At 43.9% G+C, this 25808-nt stretch overlaps 1 protein-coding gene across 1 annotated transcript; it reads left to right on the top strand.

The window, feature by feature from the left end:
* Window positions 1–17946: 17946 nt before the first annotated feature.
* On the top strand, window positions 17947–25458 carry LOC141046855 (transcription factor E2F7-like; the record flags this gene model as incomplete). Its single annotated transcript, XM_073541529.1, has 8 exons — window positions 17947–18615; window positions 18967–19041; window positions 20788–21060; window positions 23421–23580; window positions 23954–24217; window positions 24337–24495; window positions 24954–25091; window positions 25279–25458. Coding segments are annotated over exons 2-8 (1249 nt in total), but the record flags the coding sequence as incomplete, so codon positions are not given.
* Window positions 25459–25808: the final 350 nt, after the last annotated feature.

Raw genomic sequence — 25808 nt, 5'->3', positions numbered from 1 at the left:
ACAACTGAATTCCCAGCTTGGAACAGAAAGTTCTCCAAATTCTAGACACAAACTGAACTCCTCTGTCAGATACAATGTTCTCAGGAATCCCGTGCAAGCGAACCACCTGTTGCAAAAACAGGGGCACCAACTCAGAGGAAGACGGCAACTTAGGGAGTGGTACAAGATGAACCATCTTAGAAAACCTATCACATTCACCCAAATAACAGTCATCCTTTGAGAGACAGGCATATCAGAGATGAAATACATTGAAATATGGGTCCATGGCCTCTTGGGGACAGGCAAAGGCATCAACAACCCACTAGAGCGAGAACACGATTTAGACCGGGAGCACGTCCCACAGGACTGCACAAAATTCCTGACATCACGAGACAAGGAGGGCCACCAAAAAGACCGACTCACCAGATCTCTAGTACCAAAAATACCTGGATGACCAGCCAAAGCAGAGCAATGAACTTCAGACATCACTCTTCTTCCACTGGTCAGGAACATACAACTTTCCACTGGGACAACGCTCAGGTTTGTCCTCCTGGAACTCTTCCAGAGCACGTCTCAAATCGGGCGAGATGGCAGAAAGAACTACCCCTTCGCCTAAGATGATAGCAGGCTTGGTCACCACAGGAGAATCAGCAAAGAAGCTCCTAGAGAGGGCGTCTGCCTTAACATTCTTAGTTCCAGGAAGAAAAGAAACCACAAAATCAAAACGTGTAAAAAACAAGGCAAACCTAGCCTGTCTAGGGTTCAAGCGTTTAGCCGACTCTAGGTAAATCAAATTCTTGTGGTCAGTGAGGACCACGACTTGATGCTTAGCTCCCTCCAACCAATGTCTCCACTCCTCAAATGCCCATTTCATGGCCAACAGTTCCCGATTCCCCAAATCATAGTTACGTTCAGATGGAGAGAACTTTCGGGAAAAGAAAGCACAGGGATTCATTTTAGATGTTACAGGATCCTTTTGGGACAAAACAGCTCCTGCACCAATCTCAGAAGCATCCACCTCTACCTGGAACGGAAGTGAGACATCAGGTTGCCGCAAAACCGGGGCGGAGGTGAATCTTCGCTTCAGCTCCTGAAAGGAAGAAACAGCCTCCGGAGACCAATTTAACACATCAGCACCCTTCTTAGTCAAATCAGTCAATGGCTTGGCAATACTAGAAAATTTTGCTATAAATTTCCGATAAAAATTAGCAAAACCCAAAAACTTCTGGAGGGCCTTCAAAGAAGTGGGCTGAACCCAATCGTAAATGGCCTGTACCTTGGCCGGGTCCATTTCAATAGTTGACGGGGACAAAATAAATCCCAAAAAAGAAATCCTCTGTACTCCAAAAAAGGCATTTAGATCCTATGACATACAGGGAATTCTCCCTCAAGATCCGGAACACAGTCCGAATATGTTCCACATGAGAATCCCAATCTTTGGAGAAGATCAAAATATCATCCAGATAGATAATCAAAAATTTATCGACAAAATCTCGGAAAATATCGTTCATGAAGCACTGGAAGACAGAAGGGGCATTAGTGAGCCCAAAAGGCATCACCAGGTACTCAAAATGTCCCTCCGGAGTATCAAACGCCGTCTTCCATTCATCCCCATGCTTAATGCGAATAAGATTATACGCCCCCCTGAGGTCAAGCTTGGTAAACCAGCAAGCACCTTTAACTCTGGAGAATAGATCAGAAATCAGGGGTAACGGATACTGATATTTAACAGTAATTTTGTTGAGGGCACGATAATCAATACAAGGTCTTAATGATCCATCCTTTTTGGCTACAAAAAAAAAAACGGCACCTAAGGGTGACGAGGATGGTCTAATATGACCCTTCTCCAACGCCTCTTTAATATAGGATCGCATAGCCTCGTGCTCGGGTACAGATAAATTGAAGAGCCGACCCTTGGGAAATTTACACCCCGGGCTCAGTTCAATTGCACAGTCATAACTCCTATGAGGAGGCAGAGATGCAGACTCATTCTCACTAAATACATCATAAAAGTCCGCCAAATAATCAGGAACATCATGCGACTGAGGAGAGGTGGAAAACACCGGAGCCTCACTAAAGGCACACCGACAACCCCAACTCACCACAGACACAGATTTCCAATCCAAAACTGGATTATGAATTTGTAACCAGGGAAACCCCAGAACAATAGTATCATGCAGATTATGCAACACCAAAAATCTGCAATTTTCTTGATGGTCTGGGGCGACCCGCATTACCACCTGGGTCCAAAACTGAGGTTTATTTTTAGCCAAAGGAGTAGCATCAATCCCCCTCAAAGGGATAGGCGTCTGCAGAGGTGTCATCGGAAATCCACAACGTTTAGCAAAATCCAAGTCCATTAGGTTTAGGGCTGCTCCCAAATCCACAAAAGCCTTGGCGGAAAATGTGGACAGGGAGTAAATCAGCGTAATAGCCAGAAGAAACTTAGGTTGAACACCACCAACAGAAAACGTGTGTGCAAAGCGTTTCTCGCGTTTAGGACAGACAGAAATAATATGCGAGGCATCTCCACAGAAAAAACACAACTTATTACGCCTTCTGAACTCCTGATGCTGCTCTCTGGACAAAACTCTATCACATTGCATAGGTTCACACATTTGTTCAACAGGTGGCGACACCTCTCGTGCAGCTTTGCGTTCGCACAAACGCCGATCAACCTGAATGGCTAATGACATAGAATCGTCAAGACCAGAGGGAACAGGAAATCCCACCATAGTATCTTTTACGGCATCTGACAACCCCTTCCGAAAAAGAGCAGCCAAGGCATTATCATTCCAGGTAATAAGTACTGCCCACTTTCGGAATTTTTGTCAGTACAATTCTGCAGAATCTCGACCCTGGTTCAATGCCAGCAGGGTCTTTTCAGCCTGATCAATGGCATTAGGTTCGTCATACAACAACCCCAAGGCCTGAAAAAATGCGTTCACATTAGTCAGAATAGGTTCATCTGGTTTCAAAGAAAACGCCCAATCCTGGGGATCGCCACGCAGCAAAGAGATGACAATTTTAACCTGCTGCGTGGAGCTCCCTGACGAGTTAGGCTTCAAGGCAAAAAATAATTTACAATTATTTTTGAAATTCAAAAATTTAGACCGATCCCCAAAAAATACATCAGGTGTAGGAATCTTTGGTTCAGCAGCATGTGAATGAGCAAGGTAGGCGGAAATTCCCCGCACTTCCGCAGCGAACTGCTCCACATGATCAGACAATTGCTTTATCTCCATTGAGAGAAAAAAAAAAATTCCCCCTACGGCCTCAGAGATATAGAGGAAAAAATATACACTTTTTTTTTTTTTTTTCAATTCTTTCCTGCTATTGAGTACCCTAGGATCTGCGGTATGGCGGGTGATTCTGTTATGATTGAGTCACCGTAGGAGGCAGACACAAAAATATAAGCTACGTCCAGAAAACCAGAGAAGTTGGCAACTATCAGATTGCAGACCCCTGAACCTATCAACACAACTAGCAGTAGCCGTGGGGGGTTCCTACGGTGCCCTAGACCCCTCGATCACAGCCGGAGAGCTAAATAGCCTAAAGACAGAAAAGGAAATCTAAACTGCCCCAGAGCAGACCCCAAAGCAAAAGGCAGCCCCCAACATATAATGACGGTGAAGCAAGATGAAAAAACACTCACACAGATAGAAAGATAGGCTGAGCAAACGATGGGCCCCAAGCTAACTAAACAGAACAGGAAAGGAAGGTTGCTGTCTGCAATCTGCCAAAACCCTATCAAAGACATAAGCCAACAAGCTGATATGGAAAAAGACCCTGAAGCAGCTAGGCTTCAAAAACTAAATCAGCACTCAGGTATTTTCAGAAGACAGAGCTAAAGGAATTCAGCTCACCCCAGCAGGGAATGGCAGAAATCCAGAAAAACAAAGCAAAACAAAGTCAAAGCACAAATGCAAAAAGACGAGCAGAAAACTTAGCTTTAGAAGAGCAGGAATTCAGACTGGTCTCCAAGGATCCCACAGAGAAATCACCCGCAGGGCAGAAGGGCTTCGGCAGCCTTATATCCAGTCAGTAACTCCACTCAGCCAGTCATCATCATTAGGCTCAGGTGTTTGATAATCAGGCTCACTACCTTTCTTCACCAGAAGAGGGAGTTCCTCGGGCCTCAGTAGTGAAGGGGAAAATGAAATCACAACAGCCCTGGGTGTGAGGGGTGACCCAGCTGCACTAGGGAGATGGGAGCACTGAGAAGATGGGTGCACTAGGGAGATGGCGGCACTGAGGAGATGGCTGCACTGAGGAGATGGCTGCACTAGGGAGATGGCTGCACTAGGGAGATGGCTGCACTGAGGAGATGGCTGCACTAGGGAGATGGCTGCACTGAGGAGATGGCTCAAGATTGACTGATGCAAACTTAGAAAACCAGTTGCGAGTAGCAACATCATCAATACCTCCCAATATCAAACGCCTCACCAAAGAGAAGTCATTCCAGCCATCACATTAGTTAGCAGTTATTTAAATGTTTGAATAAATGTAGTTGGCTAATGTTTAAGTTATTAATTAGTGATGAGCGAGTATACTCGTTGTTCGCGCTTTCCTGACCATGCTCGGGTGTCCGAGTATTTAGGCGTGCTCGGAGATTTCGTTTTCGTCCCCTCAGCTGCATGATTTATGGCTGCTTGACAGCCTGAATACATGTGAGGAATGCCTGTTTGTTAATGAATCCCCACATGTATTCAGGCTGTCAAGCAGCCGCAAATCATGCAAATGCATCGACAAACAATCTCTGAGCACGCCAAAATACTCGGAGGACACCCGAGCCACGAGTATACTCGCTTATCATTATTAATAATTTATAACGGCCCCCGAACGCTATTATAAAATTCCAAATGGCCCTTGGCAGAAAAAAAGGTTCTCCACCCCTGCTTTAAGAGAACCCTGGGTCAGTACCAAAGCGCAGAGTGGATTTGCCCTAACTTCCATACCGGAGATCCCTTTAAGAGAGCCTGGGGTCAGTAACAAAGCACAGAGTGGATTTGCCCTAACTTCCATGCAGGAGACCCCTTTAAGAGAACCTAGGTTCAGAACCAAAGCGCAGAGTGGAATGGTCCTAACTTCCATACCGGAGATCCCTTTAAGAGGGAAGATGTGACTACGGGATATAGGATGTGTATCTAGGTACAGGAGGGGGGATTCATCTCTGTCATGTGCTCTGTGTTCCTTTCTGGGGGCAGACAATGGCTGGGAGCTTATGTTCCCAGGGATGCTAGATTTCTCCAACCATGTCATTGTCTGCTGAGGTGTTGTAAAGTGGGACATCTTGCTCATAGCAACCAATCACAGCTCAGCTACTTTTAACCAGCTCTGGTGAAATGAGAGATGCTTAGTGATTGGTTGCAAGGAAAACTGTTGCTCATAGCAACCAATCACAGCTCAGCTTCTTTTGAACAGCTCTGGTGAAATGAAAGATGCTTCGTGATTGTATGTGTGTATCACCAACCATACATACATGTTAGGCGTCGGATTTCTGCGTTTACTCTGCAGGGATCCATACCCTCACATTCTGCAGTCTCCTGCTGTTTATCTACTGCAGAGGAGATTGCAAAGGAGATTGCCTTGCAGCAAATCTCTCCTGAGGCTAAAGCCCCCGTAACGTCACCAATTTTGTGACGTAGCGGTGTGATATTGCTAGCGATATCGCTATGTCTGATACTTACCTCCGACCGGCTCCCCCGCTGCTCATCGCTGGTCGCGCAAGAAGGTCCTGGATCATTTCTCGTCTGCCACTTCCTGCTGGGCTTCCTGTGGCGCCGACGAGCGACGCGTGGAGGTGGGCGGGAGGACATCAGGATCGCTGCGTCTGACAGATAAGCAGCGACCCCCGACCCCTGCGATGTCGCTGGTGAGATCTGCCTGTGTGGCAGCTCACTAGCGACCACTTAGCGATGTACCAGCGATCCATATCGTTGTCGGGATCGCTGATGCATCGCTAAGTGTAACAGTACCATAAGTTCTTCTGCCCTCCTACTGAGCATGCTCATGGGACGATCTCCCATTGGAGATCGGGAGTCATGTGCTCAGGTCCTGCTCCAGATCTCATTGGTCCATCTCAGAGATCTGGAGGCTTGCAGAAGGTCCCAGCTGCTATAAAAGGCGCGCATGGCTGTTCCGCCATGCGCTAGTATAGACTTACTTGCTGCTGTGTGTATGAGGACGGATGTATGATTCTGGTGAATGACTCATTATAAAACCCCTTCCCTCTGATATTACGTATGTGGTTAGGGACTGAGTTAGAATCAGCGCCAGCGCTCCTCTGCTGCAACATCCACAGCTGCTAGCGTCCGACATTGCGCTTGCGTCATAGCTTTGTTGTTTGACAAGATATAGAATAAACGGGCACCAACCACAATATCAATTTAGGTGGGATCACCTAGTGCATATAAATGGATTGACATGAAAACACATGAAAAGAAGAAAGTATATGCACACAAATAGGGATCACCACAAAGATATGAAAAAAGTATCAATTTTATTAATGGACACAACAAACAGACACTTTGTGGTTAAAAACAATTAAAAAGTCTGAACAACCAGACATTAACAACAAAACAAAGACAATGGGTCATTTTGATAAATAGTTAAATGCTATGGGTCCCAAGACCAACCATACAGTGTAATGCCAGGTATCTGCTAGTTACCATAACCTAGGGTCTATCAAATCAATTGTAATGACAATCATGACCTTAAATCAAAAAATACCATATTATCAATAACTACTATGGTTACATAGAATTTCTACATATACCATGGACAGAAAATTGAATGCTTATCATGTTGCCAACACAAATAAACATACATTAATAAGTCCCTTTCCCTAGCATGATATCACCTGGTTTCTGAGGATGAACAAGCTACCGGGTAGGTTACATGGGACCCCCAAACCCACACGTATCAACACAGTGATGTGTCTTTCTCAAGGTCCTTGTTATTAATGTCTGGTTGTTCAGACTTTTTAATTGTTTTTAACCACAAAGTGTCTGTTTGTTGTGTCCATTAATAAAATTGATACTTTTTTCATATCTTTGTGGTGATCCCTATTTGTGTGCATATACTTTCTTCTTTTCATGTGTTTTCATAGCTTTGTTGTTTAGCGGCAGTGTCCACGCCGCGCTGCAGTAGCAGCTCTCCTTAGCATCCGCAGCTGCGATGCCGCACACACGGTATGTCTAGACGGACGTAGTTCCGCCGTCTTGGGCTACTCCTGTGACCTGATGCCGTGTGTGTATTTTTACTGAGTATTGTGACCTAAACAGGCTCAGTCTGTTTATTTGTGTTTATTTGGCATCTCTGTGACTTAACAGAGATTGCTCTGCGCACCTGGGTGACGTTTAACCCTGTGCGCATTACCGCCATATTGCTCCTGCCACCACTTAGCAGCGGTTATATCACCTACTGCACGGTGGACCCCAAGCGGCGAACGCACTTTTTTATTATTTTTATTTAGTGCGTTCTGCCGTTCCTAACACATACATACATACATACATACAGTTTTATACATATAGAGATAAAGAGTGGAATTTCTTCAAAAGACCGGTTATTGCCATCTGCTTTTCTCTGGTGGATTTCTTACCTGTGTTTTCTTGGATAAGCACCCGTGGTCATGAGGCGACGCCTGCAGCACAGTATAAGACCGGCAGCATAGGATTTCAGCAGTACTGGTGGTGCCATCCGTCTTTTTTCTTGCAGCCCAGTGGATACCCTAGGGTCATTACATGACCTCAGGGTATCATGGTAACCATCAGGACCTGTGATTCATCACGAGGGTCTGATGTTAGAGGTTAGTAAGAGGGTCTTGTGACCCCCTTGCAACCACTTAAATGCTGATTTACGATTGACAGCAGTATTGAAGGGGTTAAATGGCCCGGGGCCAATACCACAGGGTGTCAGCTGTCACCCATGGGAATTGCCTCCGTCGTTAAAAAGCGCCGCTGAGGAATAAGGCCCCTTAACGACTGTTGTTAAAAGTTGTATTGGCGGTCGTTAAGGGGTTAAAGGGATTGTCCCACCTGGACAACTGCTTTTAATTTACAATTACAACAAACAGTGGCTAACATGCCATACTTTTTTCCCCATTAATTTGAATGGGTAAAATACACAGCAAAAAACACTGAAAGAATTGACAAGATAGAGAGTTTAAAAACAACAAAAAAAAAAAAAACAGAAACCCAGCTTTGAGAGGCTTAAGGCTAAGTGCAGACGTACTTTTTAGCCCTGCGGATTTTTCCGCGCAGAGTTGAAGAAATCCGCAGGTCAAATGACCTTCATTTTTCCTGCGGATTTCTTCCTGTTTTCTTGCGGTTTTTGTGCGGTTTTCCCTTGTGGATTTCCCCCTGCGGATATGGAGAATGGAGCAGGTGGAAAACCGCACAAAAGAAGTGACAGGCTGCATATTTTGAGCCACAAGAAAACCGCGCGGAAAAATCCGCAGCGTCTGCACAGCGTTATTTTTTTTCAATTGACTAACATGCTACTGTACATCACAATGCGGATATGCAATGTTTCTGCGCGGAAAAATCTGCTGCGGATCCGCTGGATATCTGCATCGTGTGCACATGGCCTAAATCTGCAAGGAAAAAATAAGCAGAAGGGGCATGGGATTTCAGAAATCTCATTCACTTTGCTGGTACTGTAAAATGCTGCATTATTGCTGCGGCAAAATCGCAAAGAAAAAAAGTGTTAACAAGTAATTAGATTGTTTTTCCTTAATGTCCAGCATTAATCACATTATCTCATGCAAATGATCAATAACTAATATCATTACTAAATGCACAATCTAAAGATTACATCGACTTGCATCACCCTACCTCCCTCTATCCATGGTGCCTTAGGGTCTGTTTACATGGACTTACCAGCGGCACGATACCACCACCGATTTGTAAACCTTTAGCATTCGGCAGTCAATTAACAGCCTGTTCACAGAGGCAGACCAAAGTAAACGATGAGCGCTAAGCGATCTGTAGAAGATTGCTCAGTGAACATATGCTGATGTAACACGGTGGAACGTGGTGGTAGTCGTGGGCAAGTTCACTAGAACAGAGTCAGTGAGCACACAGGCCCCTTGCATACAAACAGACAAGAGAAGCCCCAGTCCTGTTGTATGGACAGTTACCTCCATCATACATGTACTCCAGCAGCTGCGGATGAGCTCACAGGAAGACACTACAGTCCTCAGTTCTGTTCCATGGGAAAACTTTTCTAGGACAATACAATGCTTCCTGCTCTGTCCCTGCAACTTAGTGACACGGCATGGTCTCCACATCTCCCATCCAGGCCGGGAACCATAAAAGTCCTTCTGGGGTCGGTCCGCAACACCAGGACCTGTCCACGCTGCCCAACTGTCCTTGGCAGCTTGTGTCCCCCTTGACTGGGGTACCCTCTGCTCCTCGCAGTGAAGAGTGTCCTGCCTCGGCCAAACCTGTCCAGGCTCTCCTGCAGGAACAGGAAATTACTTCCCTGTTGGAGCGGCCCCCTTTTAACTCCTGCTATCCCTGAACTAACTATATACATATGCAGGTACATGTCATATACAACACATACCGTAAATGTTATGAATGGGTCACCGAGGAGGAGGAAAACAAGACCAAGCTAAGTCACAGAAAACCAGAGAGGTTGGTAACTATGCAGATTGCAGACCCCTGATCCTAACCACACAACTAACAGCAGCCGTGGAGCGTACCTACGATGATTCTAGACGCCTCATCACAGCCGGAGGACTAAATAAACCTAAAGCAAGAAAAGGGGAAATCTAAACGGCCCCAGAGCAGACCCCAAAGGAATAGACATCCCCCACACATGTATTGACGGTGAAACAAGATGAAAGCACAAACACAGGTAGGAAAATAGGCTGAGCAAACGATGGGGCCCACACTAACTAAAAAGGACAGGAAAGGAAAGATACTGTCTGCAATCACGCCAAAAAACCCTGCAAAAAAGTCCAACACTTCTGATAGCAAAAAATACCCTGAAGTAACTAGACTTCTCCCACTATATCAGCACTCTGGCATATTCTGAGAACAGAGCAAAAAGAGGCCAATCTAATAAGGGACAAAAAGCAAACTGGCACATACAATGACATAAGAGTGGAAATTCAGCACAGCCCCAGCCGGGGCTGGCTGACCACACAAAAAACTGAATAGACCAAACCAAATCAAATGTGAACATAAGTAGAGACAACTTAGCTTGAGAAGGCAGGAACTGAGCTGGAAACTAAGACCTCAGGAGGCAGGAAAAAATCACCAGCATGGGAATAGGCAGTCGTCTGTCTTAAATCCAGTCTGAGACTCCAGATGTTCAATCCTCATTATCAGGTGGCAGGTCTCTGTTAATTAGATCAGCTTCATTACCTCCTTCCACCACCAGAGGGAGCCCGGAAAGAGAACTCACAACTCCTCTGTCAGCACAACCTGCTCCCTCACCAGAAACCAGAGGCAGACCAGAAAATGAGTTCACAACACATAAAACAGTACACGCCACCTCCTTACACTGACATGGTTCTTTACACAGAACGATGCACCAAGAACAATCATCTTTAGGGCTGCACAAAAGATCATTTGACCTAATGAGTGTATTTTGCTTATGCATCAAGGGATTGGCAGTCTGTTTACACTGCAAGATAATTGTGAGACAATGTTTAAGAACACTTGTTAATCTTGATATCTTACATTATGACGCACATTCTAGACTTACCTTTTCAGTTTGACTGATGCAGACACAGGTTTAATGGAAGCATGGCATTAAAGAAATATATTCTAAGAATATTTATTCTCAACGATTCAAACAATTGAAGAAATTCTAAATCCGTTTTTTGGTAAAATGTGATTTGGTTTACACTTGTTTTCCATCAGGGTTTTGAGAATGATGGTCAAGCGTGTGTACTGCTGTTCCATGGGACTGAGATGAGCAAGCATTTGTACATTTGGCCATGTCAAGCAGTCCCATGGAGAATGACTGGAGAACAGTGTACATGCTCAACCACTGCTCCATTTAATGAAGAGATAGAAATTGACCATACTGGTGTTTGGTAGGGATCTCAGTAGTTAAATCTGCACCAAATAGTTATTTCCTACCCCATAGAAAGGTTATAACTTCTTACCACATTACATTTAATTTCTCTCTCCTCTGATGTGATCGCACATCAGAGGAGAGAGAAAGGGGGTCCCCGATCCCCCCCGGTACCTCTCCGTGGCCCTCCGTCCCCTCCCCGTGATCCCGCGTCCCGCCGGCATCCTCCGATGGGCGCCGCCATCTTGAAAATGGCGGGCGCATGCGCAGTGCGCCCGCCAGGAATCTGCCGGCTCCGGCTGGCAGATTCCATTCATTATTTTGATCACTATGATAAACGACTTCAGAGAAAAGCAGTACAGTTAGCGCTATTCCCAGGTGCTGAATCCAGCTCTCATCATTGTCACCTGGTCTCCCTGCTATCAGCGAGATAAGGCAACGTTAATGGGAGTTGGGATCAGCACCCACTGTGTATGCATTTCGTGTATTAACCCCTTTACCCCCAAGGGTGGTTTGCACGTTCATGACCGGGCCAATTTTTACAATTCTGACCACTGTCCCTTTATGAGGTTATACCTCTGAAACGCTTCCATGGATCCCGGTGATTCTGACAATGTTTTCTCGTGACATATTGTACTTCATGTTAGTGGTAAAATTTCATTCATATAACTTGCGTTTATTTGTGAAAAAAACGGAAATTTGGCGAAAATTTTGAAAATTTCACAATTTTCCAACTTTGAATTTTTATGCCCTTAAATCACAGAGATATGGCACACAAAAAACTTAATAAATAACATTTCCCACATGTTTACTTTACATCAGCACAATTTTGTAACCAAAATTTTTTTTGTTAGGAAGTTATAAGGGTTAAAATTTGACCAGCGACTTCTCATTTTTGCAACACCATTTTATTTTTACGGACCACATCACATTTGAAGCCACTTTGAGGGGTCTATATGATAGAAAATACACAAAAGTGACACCATTCTAAAAACTGCACCCCTTAAGGTGCTCAAAACCACATTCAAGAAGTTTATTAACCCTTTAGGTGCGTCACAGGAATATTTTGAATATTTAAAAAAAAATGAACATTTAACTTTTTTCCACAAAAAAAATACTTCAGGTTCAGTTTTTTTATTTTACCAAGGGTAACAGGAGAAATTGGACTGAAAAAGTTATTGTGCAATTTGTCCTGAGTACGCTGATACCTGATATGTGGGGGGGAACCACTGTTTCGGCGCATGGCAGACCTCAGAAGGGAAGGAGCGCCGTTTGACTTTTTCAATGCAAAATTGGCTGGAATTCAGATCGGACGCCATGTCGCGTTTGGAGAACCCCTGATGTACCTAAATAGTGGAAACCCCCCACAAGTGACCCCATTTTGGAATCTAGACCCCCCAAGGAACTTATCTAGATATGTGGTGAGAACTTTGAACCCACAAGGGCTTCACAGAAGTTTATAACGTACAGCGGTACAATTAAAAAATCATATTTTTTCACCCCCAATTTTTATTTTTTCAAGGGTAACAGGACCCTAAAAGTTATTGTGCAATTTGTCCTGAGTACGCTGATACCCCATATGTGGGTGTAAATAACCATTTGGGTGCATGGCAGAGCTCGGAAGGGAAGCAGCGCCATTTGACGTTTTTGGCTGGAATGGAGATCGGACACCATGTCGCGATTGGAAAACCCCTGATGTACCAAAACAGTGGAAACCCCCCACAAATGACACCATTTTGGAAACTAGACCCCCCAAGGAACTTATCTAGATGTGTGGTGAGCACTTTGAACCCCCAAGGGCTTCACAGAAGTTTATAATGCCCAGGCATGAAAATAAAAAAATCGTATTTTTTCCACAAACATGATCTATTAGTCTCCAATTTTTTTATTTTCCCAAGGGTAACAGGAGAAATTGGACCCCAAAAGTTGCTGTCCAATTTGTCCTGAGTACGCTGATACCTCATATGTGGGAGAAAACTACTGTATGGGGACACGTCGGGGCTCGGAAGGGAAGTAGTGACGTTTTGGAATGCAGACTTTGATGGATTGGTCTGCGGGTGTCGTGTGCGTTTGGAGAGCCCCTGATGTACCTAAACTATTGAAACTTCCCACAAGTGACCCCATTTTTGAAACTAGACCCCCCACGGAACTTATCTAGGTGTGTGGTGAGCACTTTGAACCCCCAAGTGCTTCACAGAAGTTTATAACGCCTGGGCGTGAAAATAAAAAAATCATTTTTTTCCACAAAAATGATATTTTTGCCAATTTTTTATTTTCCTAAGGGTAACAGGAGAAATTGGACCCCAAAAGTTGTTTTGCAATTTGCTCTGAGTATGCTGATACCCTATATGTGGGGGTAAAACACTGTTTCGGCGCATGGCAGAGCTTGGAAGGGAAGGAGCACCATTTGACTTTTTCAACGCAGAATTGGCTGGAATTGAGATCAGACGCCATGTTGCATTTGGAGAGCACCTGATGTGCCCAAACAGTGGAAACCCCCCAATTATAACTCCAACCCTAACTCCAACACACCCCTAACCCTAATCTCAGCCCTAACCCTAGCCCTAACCCTAATGGGAAAATGGAAATAAATACATCTTTTTTATTTTATTATTTTTCCCTAACTAAGGGGGTGATAACGGGGGGTTTGATTTACTATTTATGGCGGTTTTTATGTTTGGCAGCTGTCACACACTAAAAGACGCTATTTATTGTAAAAATAGTTTTTGCATCACCACATATTGAGAGCTATAATTTTTCCGTATTTTGACCGACCGAATCATGTGAGGTCTTATTTTTTGCGGGACAAGTTGACGTTTTTATTGGTACCATTTTCGGGCACGTGACATTTTTTGATCGCTTTTTATTCCGATTTTTGGGACGCAGAATGAACAAAAACCAGCGTTTCATGAATTTCTTTTGGGGGGGTGCGTTTACAGCGTTCTGCGTGCGGTAAAATTGATAAAGCGGTTTTATTCTTCGGGTCAGTACGGTTACAGCGATACCTCAATTATGTCTTTTTTTTTATGTTTTGTCGGTTTTATGCAATGAAAACTATTTTATATAAAAAATAATTATTTTTGCATCGCTTTATTCTGCGAGCTATAACTTTATTTTTTTGCGGATGACGCTGTATGGCAGCTCGTTTTTTGCGGAACAAGCTGACGTTTTCAGCGGTACCATGGATATTTAAATTCGCTTTTTGATCGCGCGTTATTGCACTTTTTGTTCGGTGGTATGATAATAAATCATTTTTTGCTTCGTTTTTTATTTTAATTTTTTAAGGAGTTCGCTAAAGGGGTTAACTAATGGGACAGTTTTATAGGGCGGGTCGTTACAGACGCGGCGATACCAAATATGTGTACTTTTATTGTTTTTTTTATTTTCAAAAAATGAATTTATTGGGGAATATTTTTTTTTTTTACTAATTTATTTAGCGATTTTTTAAAATTATTTTTACACTTTTTTTTTACTTTATTACATTGTCCCAGGTGGGACATCACTGTCCTGTGACAGATCGCTTACACTGGTCAACAGCATTTTTGGTGCCAAAGATATTTCATCGAATTTAGGGTATTTTTGGGGTGCTGATTCTGAATATGTCATCAGTTTTGCCAGATTGGCTCAAGTTTTTGAGATTTTTGGTATCTTATTTATAGCACTTGTTGGTAAATGCGAAGCATCATCTCATTAATTTCTTTGGATTAGTACTTGAACTGAGCAGTTCTCAATATAGTTTTGTGTTAATTAGTGTTCTAAAAGTTTGTTCATAGCTTGATTTTTGCACTAACTTTATGTTGTTGTCTGTTTTCCAGTGAAAAGCATGAACTCATCATGAAGAAGTTGTCTTAACGATCCAGACTCATTCTGTTACATTTGTGGTGAATATACACTGCCAAAACATAGAAGAAACATAACACACTTCGTAAAAAAAGTGTATTTTGCCTATTTTGGGGTTATGCTTGGGGACCAAGACAAGTTTTGGGCACCACACATAGTGTGCAAAGCATGTATCGAATTATTACGAAAATGGAGCAAAGGACAAAGAAAAAGCTTCAAATTTGGTGTTCCAATGGTGTGGAGAGAGCCAAAAAATCATCATGATGACTGTTATTTCTGTGCAGTGCAAGTGCAAGGATTCAATAAGCATAAGAAACGAAAATGGGAGTAACATGGAATCTGCAAGAAGGCCTGTCCCTCATTGTGAAGATGTGCCTGTACCTGTGTTTACCATAAATAACAGTCATCATGATGATTTTTTGGCTCTCTCCACACCATTGGAACACCAAATTTGAAGCTTTTTCTTTGTCCTTTGCTCCATTTTCGTAATAATTCGATACATGCTTTGCACACTATGTGTGGTGCCCAAAACTTGTCTTGGTCCCCAAGCATAACCCCAAAATAGGCAAAATACACTTTTTTTACGAAGTGTGTTATGTTTCTTCTATGTTTTGGCAGTGTATATTCACCACAAATGTAACAGAATGAGTCTGGATCGTTAAGACAACTTCTTCATGATGAGTTCATGCTTTTCACTGGAAAACAGACAACAACATAAAGTTAGTGCAAAAATCAAGCTATGAACAAACTTTTAGAACACTAATTAACACAAAACTATATTGAGAACTGCTCAGTTCAAGTACTAATCCAAAGAAATTAATGAGATGATGCGTCGCATTTACCAACAAGTGCTATAAATAAGATACCAAAAATCTCAAAAACTTGAGCCAATCTGGCAAAACTGATGACATATTCAGAATCAGCACCCCAAAAATACCCCAAATTCATTAAAATATTTTGGACACCAGAAAAAAAATTTTTTTTCGTTGACCTGTGTTATCTGTCACATCACAGATCACTGTGACTGATCAGCGATCTGTCACAGGCACTGCTGCAGACTTCCTCATGCCTGCGCTTTGCAGGCAGTGAGGAAGTCAGCTCCCCACAGGCCCCCGAAGGTCCCCGTCGCCATCTTGGATCCGGGGGCCTGTAGGGAAAGAGCCCCCCGCAGCAGCGCTGCACATTGCACTGCCGATGCTTCCCTTTAACCCCCGGTACACCGCGATCGTGTTTGATTGCGGTGTACAAGGGGTTAACGTGTCGGGGGCGGTCCGTGACCGCCCCTGACACATTGTGCTGAGTGTCAGCTGTGATAATCAGCTGACACCCGGCCGCGATCAGCGGCGCTCACCACGTGAGCGCCGCTGATCGCTATGACGTATTATCCCGTCCCTGGGAATTAAGTCCCAGGGCACATGAACGGGATAGTACGTCTCATGGCAGAAAGGGGTTAAATATATATTTAAAAAAAAAAAAACTGCGTTGGGTCCCCTTCATTTTCCTTACTAGCTGGGGACTGATGTGAATATTCTGGGAAAGGGTTCATAGCCATAAAGGTTCCCATTCCCAGGCTATTAATATAAACTCACCGATGTTTGCTTAGCCTTTACTGGTTATTATAAGGGGAGTGTGGCATGGACCAAAAAAAAAAAAAAAGACATGGGGTACTCCTTAAATTTACTAACCAGCAAAGGCAAAACATACAACTGCAGGCTGATATTAAAAATCTAGGAAAGGACCAAGACTAGTAACATCAGCCCTCCGCAGCCTCAGAACCTGTGCATGCATTAGATTCACCAATTCTGAAGCTTGGGCCTCCTCTCTTCCCAGCTGCTCTGGTGCGGTTGCAAGTGGGGTAATAGTTGTGGAGTTGATGTCAGCTGTTTTATGCTGACATCAAGCCTAGGGGTTAGTAATGGAGGTGTCTAGTAGACAGTCCCATTACTAACACCATAGATAAATGTAATTTGGCATGCGTTACTATAATGGCAGCCAATGGGCACGTTAACGCCACTATGTAACTGATGCGTTAAACACAGGGCCATAACGCAATGTGAACCCAGCCTTAGTCTGTCCCATTCTCACATTTCTTCTCACTGGTCATCTGTGTGCAGTCAGTATGCCATCTGTTTTTCACTGATCAGCTACTAATCATTTACAGTTTTCCATCCTATAGAATAGAAATGTATCCATAAATCAGATGCACAATCATATATGCACAAGAAATTACAACATTTGTGCATGCGTTCTTTTGATGGGGATAAATGAGCTCAAGTGAAGTTTGAGGGGAAAAGAAAAACAAAGCCACAAAATGGAAGTAGCAATTGACATGCTGCAGACTTAGATGAGCACTGCAGGTCAATTTATGTATTGGGGAAGTAAAAAAGCAATGTGTCAATGAGACTTTACCATTCTCATTTACTTGACTGGCATTTTATTCCCTGCCTTTTTTTCCCCTCACAAAAAAAAAACATGCAAAAAAAAGAAAACACTGGCATAGGCATATTGAGGTCAGGTGACTAGACTCGTGATGGTTCTGGACATGGTGGTCCATAAGCAGACCATCTAACACAGACAAATCCTAAGATTAAAAAAAAAGAGCAAATACCCTGCAGTACATACTAGCGCATGAAAATCATACACAATATTTAAAGACGTTGCCCACTACTTTGACATAGATGAACTATTCTTAGGATGGAGCCTCAGTGTCTGATTGGGGTCCAGCACTCGGAACCCCCCTGATCAGCCGGATCGGGGACAGCGGCCAGAAGTACTTCCCTCTTTTAATACAATTTTGAAAAAAAAAGCTTAGAAGCCATTGCACCACATGACGGTGACCTTATTCAGGACTGTCCTATCCTCTAATATCAAAACCTTACCATACGTCACATGACAAATCTGAACCGGGCCAAGCAGGACTGGCTAATGTAATGGACACCCAGCTTCTTTGCAGCGGTTTTTTTCCCCCTTTAATCACTTGAAAATCAGTGTTGGCAGGAAAAAAAGTGGCCTGTAATACGCATGTTGTTCGCATTCAACCGAATGGTTAAAAATAAATAAAAATGACACGAAGCAGTAGTTTTTTAAAAAAAAAGCACCATGTTAAGCAGGTTTCAGAAATCTCATTTATTTTGCTGACTGTAAATTGCAGCACTTTTCCAAGTGGAAAACCAGAGGAAAAACCAAGTACATGTGAACAAGCCCTAATGGTAGAAGTGAGAGGCCGCTTTCAGCCCATGCTTTGCCAATAGCCAGCTCTAGCGGCCTGGGAGCCAGCGCTGCAGTCCCTCACACACCACTGGCCTGCAGGACTAGCCAGGCATGGAATTAGGAGGCCACTTTGGCGGGGTCTCTCAGTAAACATCCCCCCTCCAACAATGAATAACAAAGCACCGGCGGCGCGTCCGTCCAGCACTGCGCCCGCTCCCGGGTGACGGAAGGCGGGAGCGGGACAGCACAGCGCGCTAAACTTTACTTCGCAGAGCAGCCGGAGGAGGGGATGTGGGCGGGGCCACAGCTGGGCGCTACTTGGTCACACGTGACGATGGGCGCCGCTGATTGGCCGATTGGAAATGTCACGACTCGCGGCGCCAGAATAGAAGTTGCAGCGGGATGTATAGCGAAGTGAGAGCGTTGCATACCCAGTGAGTGCGCGCAGTGCCGGTGGACGCGAGCGGCGGGCGATGTCACTGCAGTAGATCGCGGGTGCCAGTGGCTTCCGTGCTTTCCACTCCGTATCCTGTGTGATAGGAAGCGGCGCAGGTAAGTCACTCACCGGCCTCCCCCAGCTGTGCGCCTTATGGGCCAACACCTAGGAGCGGGGTCTTCGCACTTGTTGCTGAGTCCTGTTAACCGCTTCCGCGCTGGCCTCGGTTTTCCCTCCAGTCGCGGGACAGCAGGCGCTTCCCTGAGCGCGGCACGGAGGGGGTTAACCCTGTTTGGCTCCCCGGGGTGTCAGGTTACACTCGCTGAACTCGCCTTCCCGGGATCTGGCCATTTCCTTAGCGCCAAAATTACCAGCAGCCCCAAAGATCGGGCGCCCACAGCTGGCTGGCCGGCTCTGCTGATGAGTGGGGCTGCCACCAATGTGCCACGTCTGCTTCATTCCTACAGATGGAGGCAACAGCAGCCTGCCTGTCCCTGAAGGACCTGATCAGCGCCAAGAAGAGTGAGAAGGATGCCCAGAAGGTAGGGGCTCACTGAGTGCCACCTGTGCGCTCCTCCTAGGCCCATCTGCTGTAGTAAATATTTCTCATTCCTGCTACATCCTAGGGCTGGGGTAACACTTGCCGTTTCCAGCAGATCTAATACTGTCTTTTTTCTATAAATTCTGTGTGGTGTCCTGTCCCCCCAACAAAACCCTATAATATCAGTTTTGGAAAAAGGGGTTGTTCTGGATCAGTCATGGTTATCACTGTAGGCGTGCAGCATCTGGAAGGAGTTTGTATGTTCTCCCCGGGCACTGCAGTAATGTCTGAGTGCTGTGGAACTAATGGAGCTATATGAGCCTGTAACTAATTTTCTGGCTGCCATAAAGTGATAACCACATGACCCAGAAATAAGGTATTAAAGAGGTCGTCTGGGATTAACATTGATGGTGGTCCAACACCCTGCACTCACATGATGACCATTCTGGCAGCCGGTGGACGGAGAACACCACAGCTCCGCACGTTGTCCATAGAGAGCCTGGCAGCTAACGCATGCTGGTGAATCAGCTGGTGTAGGTTTTATGCTGCAGCTTTTCTGAGAACTCCTACCTGAACACGTCAGCCAGACATGACGTGGCTAGTGTGACTAGTCCAAGAGGCAGGTTCCTGGAGGCTTCTCCCAGCCTGTCTGGCATTGTGTGTCTGGTGGAGACATACCCCTGTGATGTTCTACCTCGCTCCCAGGTGGGGTTTTCACATATATCAAGTAGAATCTAATTGTCTCCAATAACTGAGGAGGCTCTGATTCATACCGCTCGTGGTTGGGCAGCATGAATCCCCTGACAGGTTCACTTTAGTCCCTGCCATTATTGCAGTAATCAGCAGCAGCCACAAGAACGCTGGTCCCGCAGAAACTTTTAGTTCATGACCACCAGTGGACTTTGGACCTCCAGCAACCCTGGCACATCTGATGTCACCCACGATGTCAGGAGATTTGTCGTGGGATTAATAATAAAAATCGGCACAGGGTATACTGCGGGTATTCGATGGTTCACAGCGCTCTGGTACAGCGGCCACAGACTACCAACATAGACACTAGACCAGTGTTCTGCAAATGTTTTTGCTCACTTTCGAGTACCGCAATACTACAGCAAGCTACTAATGTGGCTACCGCACCACGGTCCTGTGAATCTTCTTGCTCAGCTCTAGCCAGTAAACAAATGTGGTACTTTACTCTGTTTATTGATTCGAGCCGGTCACTTCCAGAGTAGAATATCGCCTGTTCGGTGGGGGTACTAGGTGTCGGACACTCACCGATCTCATATTGATGACCTATGCTGTGGAAAGACTATCAATATTTGTCCCAGACAACGCCTTTCCATTGACCTATTTTCCTGGAATAGCTGATCTTTATGTTAGCACAGGCTATATCTGACTCATCATTGCTAAATATGTCTCCTGTATGAGTCATCAAACTTATGAACAGAACTGATCTTAAAGGGCTTATCCAGGACTTAGCTTTTAGGGCCATGGAAACAAAAACGGACACACAGTTGTTGTCTGCCTGCTGTGCGGACAATTCCTACTTAACGTTGAGCAGTTGAATCGCTGGCAGGAGTGGTTGGTGACTTCTCTGTGCCGGATAGAATAGGCAGTTAGCCACTACCTGCTTGTTAGTTTTTAGGCCCATAGTAAAAAAAAAGTCTTGGATAACCTAATCAACAGCTAAAACACATTCATGTGTAAAAATGTGCAACAATTATCTTTTTTTTTTTTTTTTTTTAAGGAGAATATGTGTGATCGATTCAGGATAAGCCCAAAGGTTCCATTAAAATGGGAACCTATTGATTTATCAAAACAAAAAGGCCTCACCCCTGAAAGAATTCCAATTACCCCCATAAAAGTTGACAGACCTCCTGCTGATCCATGGACCCCTACTGCCAACTTGAAGATGCTTAGTAGCGTTGCTAGCCCAGAAATCCGGGACAGAGAGAAGAAGAAAGAGCTATTCCGGCCTATTGAAAACGAGCAAGATGAATCCGGACTTGATGCTCAACAGGTATGAGGGAGAAGTAGCCTGCATGACAAGTCAATTCTGGCTGGTGGTTACAGAGAACCTCCATTAGAATTTCCCTACGTTATACTGTATGTACCACTTCACATTCATGTATAGCTTAGGGGCCGGGAGAAAAGCTAAAATGTCCCCTTACCACAGTGCCTCGAATACAGGAGCAATGGCATTTAACTGTAGTTGCCAATAATAGAAGAGGAGTCAGTTAATAATAATAAATTTTATTTCTATAGCGCCGACATATTCCGCAGCACTTTACATTTCAGAGGGGACTTGTACAGACAATAGACATTACAGCATAACAATAATCACATATATTCTAACAAATACCAAGAGGAATGAGGGCCCTGCTCGTAAGCTTACAATCTATGAGGAAAGAGGTAGACACGAAAGGTGGGTGGTAACAGTTGCCCTGATTGTATGGACCAGCCATAATGTTAAGTGTGTAACAGTACAGACACAGAAGGCTATTGTATGCATAAAGCATGTGGGAACATGATGCGGGGAACCTGGTTATGGTTAACCTAGTCTATCCCTGGGTGGCACAGTCAAAAGTTTTATGTGTTGAGGCGGTAGGCCAGTCTGAATAAATGCGTTTTCAGGGCATGCTTAAAATTGTGGGGATTGGTTACTAATCGTATTGATCTGGGAAGTGCATTCCAAAGAATTGGTGCAGCACGTGTAAAGTCTTGGAGACGGGAGTGGGAGGTTCTGATTATTGAGGATGCTAACCTCAGGTCATCAGCAGAACGGAGTGCGTGGGTAGGGTGGTATACTGAAACTAGGGTGGTGCTTAGCCATGGAGGGCTTTGTGGGTGAGGGTAATAAGTTTATACTGAATTCTGGAGTGGATGGGTAGCCAGTGTAACGAATTGGCACAAGGTAGAGGCATCGGTGTAACGATTGGTGAGGAATATGATCCTGGCTGCAGCATTCAAGACAGATTGGAGAGGGGAGAGTTTGGTAAGAGGGAGACCGATTAGAAGAGAGTTACAATAGTCGAGACGAGAATGAATAAGAGAAACAGTAAGTTTTTGCAGAGTCAAAAGTAAGAAAAGGTCGAATTCTAGAAATGTTTTTGAGGTGCAGATGACAAGAGCGAGCCAGTGATCGAATGTGGGGGGCAAAGGAAAGCTCGGAGTCAAGTATGACCCCAAGACAGCGGGCATGTTGCTGGGGAGTAATAGTGGAACCACACACAGAAATGGCAATGTCGGGTATAGGTACGTTAGTAGAGGGAGGAAACACAAGGAGTTCAGTCTTTGACAGGTACAGTTTCAGATATAGTGAGGACATGATGTTAGACACAGCTTTTAGACAATCGCCGGTGTTTTCTAGAAAGGCTGGCGTGATGTCAGAAGAAGCGTATAATTGGGTGTCATCAGCATAGAGATGGTACTGGAACCCAAATCTACTGATTGTATTACCAATAGGGGCAGTGTACAAGGAGAAGAGGAAGGGGCCTAGAACCGATCCTTGAGGAACCCCAACAGTAAGGGGAAGGTGAGAGGAGGAAGAATCGGCAAAAGATACAGTAAAGGAGCGGTCAGAGAGATGGGAGGAGAACCAGGAGAGAACGGTGTCCTTGAGGCCAATGGAACGGAGCATAATGAGGAGGAGCTGATGATCCACAGTGTCGAATGCTGCAGAGAGATCCAAGAGAATTAGCATGGAGTAATGACCATTTGATTTAGCTGTTAGTAGATCATTAGAGACTTTAATGAGGGCAGTTTCAGTAGAGTGTAAAGAGCGGAAACTGGGTTGGAGAGGGTCGAGAAGAGAGTTATCAAAGAGATAGCGGATAAGATGGGAGTGGACCAGGCGTTCCAGGAGTTTAGAGATGAAGGGAAGATTAGAGACAGGTTTATAGTTAGCGGCACAGTTTTGGTCGAGGGATGGTTTTTTAAGTAGTGGATGTATGATGGCACTCTTCTTGGTTACAGCAGCACTGGGGATTTTGGCAGGTGGCTCTGTTGTCTGGCTGTAGCACTTGCTGAAAAAATGTACCTAGATACCAGCAAAGTCCTGCTTTCTATTCCAAGGCATGTGTCTATGGTGACACTTTCTTATATGCAAACTGACTTCTCTTTTGGCTCTCATGGTGATGGCAAAGTTTGCCTGGTCTTGTTTACCAGTACCAGATATGCCACTGCTCAGAACTTGTCTTCGTAGAAGCGTACTCCCGTGCATTTTTGGCATACTACACTGGTATATGGATTCCTTATACTGTGCGGAAATATCATATATATCCAGCAGCAGTCCTCACCCCAGTGCAACATAAATGCTTAATCCGATTTCTAATACCGAAACTAAGTGGTGTTGATTTTATTTTTCTTCTTTCTTTCCAGTTTGAAAATGTAGATGATCTGGATGACTTGGAAAAGAGACCAAGCAGAAAGCAAAAAAGTTTGGGTCTTCTATGTCAAAAGTTTTTAGCCCGATATCCTAGCTATCCTTTATCTGCTGAAAAAACAACCATTTCCTTGGATGAAGCTGCTTCGAGTCTGGGTAAGGATTAAGCCCACCATACACACCAGATGACCGTCGGCCAAATAATTGTACAACCAATTGTTTGGCTGACGGCCATCTTGACCGGCTCTCCCAGGCACAGGAGTGCTTATTTGGCCGAACGCTCCTATGTTCTCTACAAGAGCTCTTTCCAAACATGTTGCTTTAGGAGAACATCTCTCCCAACAATAAGTTTTCCAGGGCCTCCGTATACATCGGACTGTTTGCCGAACCTGTCGCTATTGGCAGGTTTGGGCTACATTAATCCAATGTGTATGGATGTCTTACGTAAAGTAGACATTTAGAGATCATCTTCTTGTCTGTATGTGTAATTCAGAATATTTCACCATAGACTTTATATTTTGTCAAACAGGGGTGGAGCGTAGACGTATCTACGACATTGTGAATGTTCTGGAGTCCCTACATTTAGTGAGCCGTGTGGCAAAGAATCAGTATTGCTGGCATGGCCAGCACAGCTTAAATGAAACTTTAAAAAACCTCCTGTGGGAAGGAGAGAGACAAAAATACAGTGCACAGATTGCTTACTTTCAGCATAAAGACTTTGGTATGGAGCAGAGAAAAGACAATTCCATTATCAACCAGCCTTCCTCATCAATAGAACAGGACTGCCCATCAGGTAAGGATGAAATGATAGAGGTTCCCAAGACATGTGTTTTTCAATAGATTTGCTTTTGTGAAAATAAAACCCTTTTTTTTGTTGGCAATATATAAATTCAACCTATTGCCTTGTCTTAGCTTCAGCAAGCAGCCGCAAGGACAAATCGTTGAGAATCATGAGCCAGAAATTTGTGATGCTGTTCCTGGTGTCCACAACCAAAATAATCACTCTGGAGATAGCTGCCAAAATCCTGATTGAAGAGAGCCAAGATCTTTCTGATCACAGCAAGTTTAAAAGTAAGTATTCATTCATGTACCAACATTCTTGTAAGATGTTCCCAATGCAGACACCATGCCTCCCATGTTTTTCCTAATTTGAACTACTCTCACCATATGGTTATGTGACGATTAGTTTTTTTATTTAGTAGAGAAGATAAAATGCCGCCATAATAGCCGTGTGAATAGGAATTGGTTATATCTGTGGTAGCGATAGAATTAACGCAGAAAGCCGATGGTGAACATTTCAGAACCTGTAACATTACCATAATATAAATCTAGTGGACACCTGGCCAAGCAGGACATGCATGTTTAGTTTGATGATGAGGGGAGGAAGCCTGATGTCTGTGGGTTTTGTGTATGGCCAGTTTTTTGTTTTTTTTTGTTTGTTTGCTTTTTTGTTTTCCAGTATTCCTCAATGGGTGTTTTGTTTTTTTTATGCTCCATCACCCACCTAACTTCATCTCTTCCTCATGCAGCCAAGGTGCGACGTCTTTATGACATCGCTAATGTTCTGACCAGTCTTGGCCTCATAAAAAAGGTCCACGTTACTGAAGAACGTGGGCGAAAACCTGCATTCAAGTGGATCGGACCTGTTGATTTCAAGAATGAAAGCGGTAAGTTAATTTCCTTAAAATAACGTATACTAAGTTTAGACTGGCTATGTACCAATAACGTTTTCATTTAGTATTTAGAATTTTGTTTTATGTGCTGGTGTCTTTTAGATTATCACTTTTATTTATGACAAATTGCACTGATTTAGGCCCTTGATATTTTATAAGATGACTGTATTTTCTTTTCCAGACCAAAAGATGGAAGTCTCAACCATCACATCACCAGGTTTGAAAAGAGATGCTACATCTGAGAACGGCAAGCAGCAGAGATTGCTCCGTCACTCGTCATTTAATCATATTCAGTCCATCAATACTGTGAAGAGGAAAGTGTGTTCTGAGCCAAGTAGTCCACACAAAGGACAGAAAGGTAGTATGAATCTATATATTAATGTTTTGCTCTTCATATGCAAGTGGAAAACCTTAGTCTCGCGTGACATAAATATAATATTTTTAATATACTGTGTGTGTGTGTGTGTGTGTGTGTGTGTGTGTGTGTGTGTATATATATATATATATATATATATGTATGTGTGTGTGTGTATATATATATATATATGTATGTATGTGTGTATATATATATCTATATATATATCTATATATATATCTATATATATATCTATATATATATCTATATATATATATATATATATATATATATATATATATCTATATCTATCTCCTTGCATAGGTTTTACATAGGCAAATTAGACATGGTTGATT

The sequence above is a fragment of the Dendrobates tinctorius genome, unplaced genomic scaffold (genome assembly GCF_039654945.1).
Source record: "Dendrobates tinctorius isolate UK_male_01 unplaced genomic scaffold, ASM3965494v1 ptg000122l, whole genome shotgun sequence".
NCBI lineage: Eukaryota > Metazoa > Chordata > Amphibia > Anura > Dendrobatidae > Dendrobates > Dendrobates tinctorius.
The sequence above is the reverse complement of the archived record's forward strand: the minus strand, read 5'-3'. Positions and strand labels throughout refer to the sequence as shown.